This window comes from Vombatus ursinus, unplaced genomic scaffold, assembly GCF_900497805.2.
Source record: "Vombatus ursinus unplaced genomic scaffold, bare-nosed wombat genome assembly UNPS02015255.1, whole genome shotgun sequence".
Lineage (NCBI taxonomy): Eukaryota > Metazoa > Chordata > Mammalia > Diprotodontia > Vombatidae > Vombatus > Vombatus ursinus.
In genome coordinates, this window is record NW_020955033.1 from 34,301,405 (window position 1) to 34,306,930 (window position 5,526).

Genomic DNA, 5,526 nt, shown 5'->3' on the forward strand with positions numbered 1-5,526 from the left:
AACCTAAACCCAGACTAAAGTGTTCCACTTCATCATTTACTGGAAGGCCCCTGTTGACCATTCAAGAGTATCTCTACCTCAACGGTCTTCTAATCTTGACTTTTTTCACAAAGTTTCCTGGGGCTAAAATACCCAGTTAACACGTTGTTTGCTCAGATTTCCAATCTGCAACTGCTTTGGGGCTGGTGGTGAAGGTGAAACTCCCTACCCAGAAGAGTTTGCTATAGGGCCCAAGACAGTGTCATGGGGGCCAAGCAGTCCAGTGATGTCTCCAAGAATAAGGACCCCAAGGGAATATTGCTGGCAAAGAAGAGACAGAAGTTTTCTCAATGGGATGATGTCCTTGTGGGAAAGGACCCAAGGTCACTGCTGAAGAGGGGCATGAGACATATCAGCTTCAGTTTGGTCACCAAGGGAATGACTGACATTCCCGACTTTCTGTGGGGGCTGTCCGAAATCCAAAAGCTCAACCTGTCCCATAACCAGCTTATGGTGGTCCCGGCAGAGGTGGGGAAACTGACGAGGATCGTGGTGCTGAATCTGTGTGGGAATCGCATAAAGAGCCTGCCCAAAGAAATTGGACTGCTCAGGAGCATGAAGGTTCTATTTGTAAACATGAATTGCCTGACAGAGATGCCGCCCGAGCTGAGCCTCTGTAAGAGCCTGGAAGTTTTGAGTTTGTCCCACAACTACATCTCCCACCTCCCTTCCACCTACTCGGAACTTTCTGGATTGAGGAAACTGAATCTGAGCAACAACTGCTTTGCGCACATCCCCATCTTTGTGTTCTCGCTGAAGGGGTTAGATTTCCTTCACGTGGGCTCCAATCGGCTGGAAAACATTGCCGAGAGCATCCAGAGCCTGGTAAGCTTACAGATCTTCATCGCGGAAAACAACAATATCCACTCCTTCCCAAGGTCTCTCTGCTTAGTTACAACACTTGAGCTGCTGAACTTAAACAACAACGATATCCAGACGCTACCTGATGAACTCTACTTGCTCAGTCGATTGGACAGGATCGCCTGGAATCCCATGGACAAAGGACTGCATATTTCTCATAACCCTCTCTCCAAGCCTCTGCCAGATCTGGTGGAGGGGGGCCTGGACCTGCTCTTCAGCTACTTGAAAGACAAAAAGCACAGCTGATTTGTCCAGTTGAAATGTGACTGTGCATCCCCTCATCCACACTCAGTCCCACGGGTGCACTTTCCTGGTCTGAGATTTCGACTTCATTGCTTCTAAGTGTTTGCAAATGCTTTTATTTCAGACTTGCTGAATAATCGCCGAATGTGAGTGAATTGTTCTATGGGGATCATTTATTTTAAATCTGTGCTGGTCATTGCTTTTGTTTCTTATAACCTCTATAAGCTATTTAAAATTCTTTCTGCATCTACATTTTACATCACCTTTGTTTTTCCTCTTAAAGAAAAACAAAGTCTTCCTAAAAATCAGTGAGATCCAGTTTGTAGACTGGAAATCTAGAGAAGGGTTCAGCCCTTCAGTCTACCACTGAAAGGGAAGCCATTTTGCTTTTTGAGCCTCAGTTTCCCTATGAAGGGTAGATGGGGGCCAGGACAGAACTGAAGTTGCCCTGATCTCACCTGAATGAATCACGGACCAGATCAGGGCAAAATGGCAACAATGTTCTGCTAACATTTTAAAGCAGTTCTAACGTCTGTGTCGTCCAGACAAAATTTGATAAGCTGTAATGAATGTGGTTGCTTACCCATGTTAGTGGAAGGCAGAGGGGTGAAATACAGTTCCTAGGTAATATAACAAATTCATTTTAATGAAACATTTGACTTTGTTTCTCCTCCCACATCCCAAAACTTGTTGAAACAAAAATACTACCCAATAGCTAAATCACCTCATTCTGCTATCATCAGGAGAGAAGGAAGAGCCACCTCTCTGAAGAGGCATTTCTTGATTCCTCAGTGGTTAGTGACCTCCTCAAATTACTTTGAATGTATCTGGTATATATTTTGTGCTTATTTATGTGTGGACATGATATAGCTCTCCTATTCACCCCATCCCTTAATAGAATGTAAGCTTGCTGCGGGCAGAGGCTATGCTATTTTCTGTGTGTGTGTATGTGTGTTTTAAATCCTCAGTGCCTTGCACAGTGCCTGCCACATAGTAGGTGTTAAATAAATGTTTATTGTATGGAATTGAATAATTCAACAAGAGAATAAGTATTCTCTTTCTAATTGCGAGGTAGCTGTATTTACCACCTGCCTTTCAGGGATGGGTGTTTAAAAAACCTGAGGATCACATTTGTAAAGCATTCTGGTATCTTTAGGCAGGAGGCACTGTAAAAAATGTGATGTACTTTTATTATAGAAGAAAACAGCTGTCAGTTGATCAAGGACACTGGGATAAGCGGCTCCACTGTTCTTATCAGAGAGGCCAATGGAGTTTAAAGCTCAGCTGGCAGTCAGGGACACCTAAGACATTAACATTTCATCTTCTAGGAGATAAATGCCTAGAAGAAAAATGGTTAATCAGGAAAGGACGGTATCTTTGGATCATCAAAGGGCCAGTTATACTGGATGATTGACTATTTGTCAATAATTGGACCATATAATACTAGGACTTGTGCCAGTATTTACCTATTTTTCTTCTAGCTCTCTCTCATTGCTTTGGGTAATGACAGATCCTTTTAGAGCCTCTATGCAGGTATTCGTGAAATGTTTTGTAGCAGAATGTTATTTGAGCAGTAAATTAAGAACAAAAGCTGTTCTAACTTTAAGAATGTAAGAGCATCATCCCAACTCCTTCACACTCTGGGACCACCACCCCTCCCACAAGTTCCAGGGTAGCTGCATATATAATATGCAATTTATTTGGGGGTTCTCAGTTTAAGTTACAAGATCTTAGACTTAGTGCTAAAAGTACCTTAAAGATCATCCTTGGGAACTATTTAATAAAATAAATAAAAATACAACAGAATATAGACAATGTTAACATGTGGTTTTCTTGTGCCAGCAAGGATCCTTATGTACGGTTAAGTGGTCCCCATTTCTATTTGAGTTTGATATCTCTGATCTAGTCCAACCACTTCATTTTATAGATGAGGAAAGTGAGGCCCAGGGAAGAAACATGACTTTATCATATCTATTTGTGGGGCTTCCATATTGGAATTCCAAGAGTTGCTCTAGGAAAAAAACTTGATTTTACTTTTAGTAACACAGTGCCTGGCACATGGTGGGCACTTAATAAATGTTTATTGAATGAATGAATAGTGATTGAATAGCTAGTAATTTTTTTCCCAATAGTCTTAAAAGTGAGTTATCCAAAAAAAGGGGAGAAGTCCAGGCCAATTTTTGCTGTTATCAATGAAACATGAGAGTATAGTAATACATTCATACGTGAGCTCCTACAATGAAGTCATTGCAAATAGGAAGCCAATATATGAAAGGAGTTAGTAAGAATCTCAGCATAGTAGACAGGAGCAAGTAGTGGGATTTGGTGTTAGATATTTTAATTTTAAATCCTGATTCTACCAATTACTGCCTATAGGAATCTTGGCCTCAGTTTCCTCAACTACTTGAAATGAAGATGTGAGACTACATCAGGTCTCTTCCAGCTCTATTATAAGCCCATGAAATTTCTGCAGTCCACAGCCACTTCACTACCGACTTGCTAAAACCAGGTAGAGATGTCCTTCCAGCTCATGAATCCTAGCAAAACAGAGACTGCAACATTAATCTTCAAAGACTATGAAGATCATTTACTCAATAATAACAGCTAACATTTAATAACATTTTAAAGTTTGCCAAGTGCCCAACATAGATATCATGTCACAGGATCCTCCCAACAACCCCGTGAGGGAGGTGTTCTTGTTACCTCCATTTTACAGATGATGAAGGTGAGGTTAAGAGAGGTTCAGTGACTTCCTAGGGATCACCTAGGTAGCTAGTAAATGACTGAGATAGGACCTGAAGGCAGGTGATCCTGACTCCAAAGGCCAGCGTTCTGTTCTCAGTGTCCTGCTGCCTCTCAGATGGAAAGCCATTTTGCTTGCCCATTGCTCACAAAGCTATTTGCTATACACCTAAGCCTCCTGGGGTTGTGTTAGTTTCTACCTGTTGCACAAAGAATCACCTGGACACAGGTTTTACTTTCCATGTCCTTGCTGTAGGCAGAGGCCCAGACTGGGACACAGTCCTGTGCTTTCCCGGTTGAACAATCACGTTTATTTCCTCTCCCTGCTTTCTAGTTATTTGATCTGGGAACAGTAACTTTACTCCAGGGAAAGAACATAACAGTATTTCGAAGGTGACCTGAGAGCTTACACCTATTATCAGAAGCTGCAGCATCCACCCAGTTTTTAGTTTGTCTTGGTGCCTTTCAAAAATAGGGCACCATGTTTTCTTTTATTAATGTTTGGTATTAAGCAACATCATAAAAATAATAGCATGTTGCCAGACAGGCCTTAGATATTGATCTTCTGTGACCATTCTTCATGAAAGAGTCCTATCGATAAAGAGACAGTGCAAAGCCAAGGCTGGGTCATGCATCTAGTTATTCAAAACACAAATGAGGAGGAGATCTGAAAACTAACCTGCAGATGGGCTGCTCTGTGCTGTCAAACCTTAGAATTCACTGACTTGCTGGGAAATTGTGCTCGCTTATCATCTGTAGTTATACTTTAGCAAGCAATCAAATAGCTCATAGATACTTGGGCTATGTTTTCTGAAGGCATCAAAGTTGGGAGAATGGCAGCATTAGTTTTCAAACCCAGGCAAGGGAAGAAGCTGAGCTAATTGGGTACTTGACAGCTGGGGGGAGGGGAGGTTAGACGCTCAAATTCTTGCTGGGGTGTTAGGGCTTTCATGCCACTCAGCTCTCAGTACAGAGACATTTGGGGGAGGATGGGATGCTCAGAAACACCTTTTGAAGCACTCACGGCTTACAAGCTCACAATTAGGAAGAAATCCTGTGCTCCTAGCAAATGAGGAAAGCTTTGAAAAGACACATCTGTTTGGAGAATAATACTGCTAGATGAATAAAGAGGCTGTGTATCAGAGAGAAAAGTGCAGTCATTATGTGACTTGTTGACTTCATAAATGGTTAATGGAAAATGTACTGCATAGCCTGGCTTTCCTTAATAGACTTTTTTTTTTAAACCCTAGTAGTAGAAGATGGAGTGACTGCAGTTTTATGCACCTGTATTTCAGAATAAAGTCCTGCTTGCTCTGGAAAGAGATAAAGGAGGGTACACTATAATTATTTGTAGAGACACATTAAACTAATCTTTTTAAAAAATTTTGGCAATGGATTATTTCATTTTTAAAAGTTCATTTCACAAGCTCCAAATCATATGCTGAATATGCATGTCAATGTTCATAAATTTAAAGCCAAGAAGAAAAGTAAATGATGGTGACATTTGTCATCAGGAAATGTTCCCATGACATCAATAGGCAGAGATTCTGGAACTCTGGTTAGCATTCAATATGACTTAACTAGTTTGCTCTCTGCAGGAACAGCCATAGGAAAAGGGCAGGGGACACAAACTGATTCATG

General features: G+C 41.4%; 1 protein-coding gene across 1 annotated transcript; it reads left to right on the top strand.

The window, feature by feature from the left end:
* The first annotated feature begins 243 nt into the window (after window positions 1–243).
* LOC114031780 (leucine-rich repeat-containing protein 30-like) lies at window positions 244–1,146 on the top strand. Its single transcript, XM_027846889.1, has one exon. It carries the CDS (start codon window positions 244–246, stop codon window positions 1,144–1,146), a length of 903 nt encoding a protein of 300 aa, XP_027702690.1.
* Window positions 1,147–5,526: the final 4,380 nt, after the last annotated feature.

What these genes read in the sequence shown, in the direction of transcription:
- LOC114031780 (XM_027846889.1), top strand. Translation starts at nt 244, where the DNA reads ATGGGGGCCAAGCAGTCCAGTGATGTCTCCAAGAATAAGGACCCCAAG.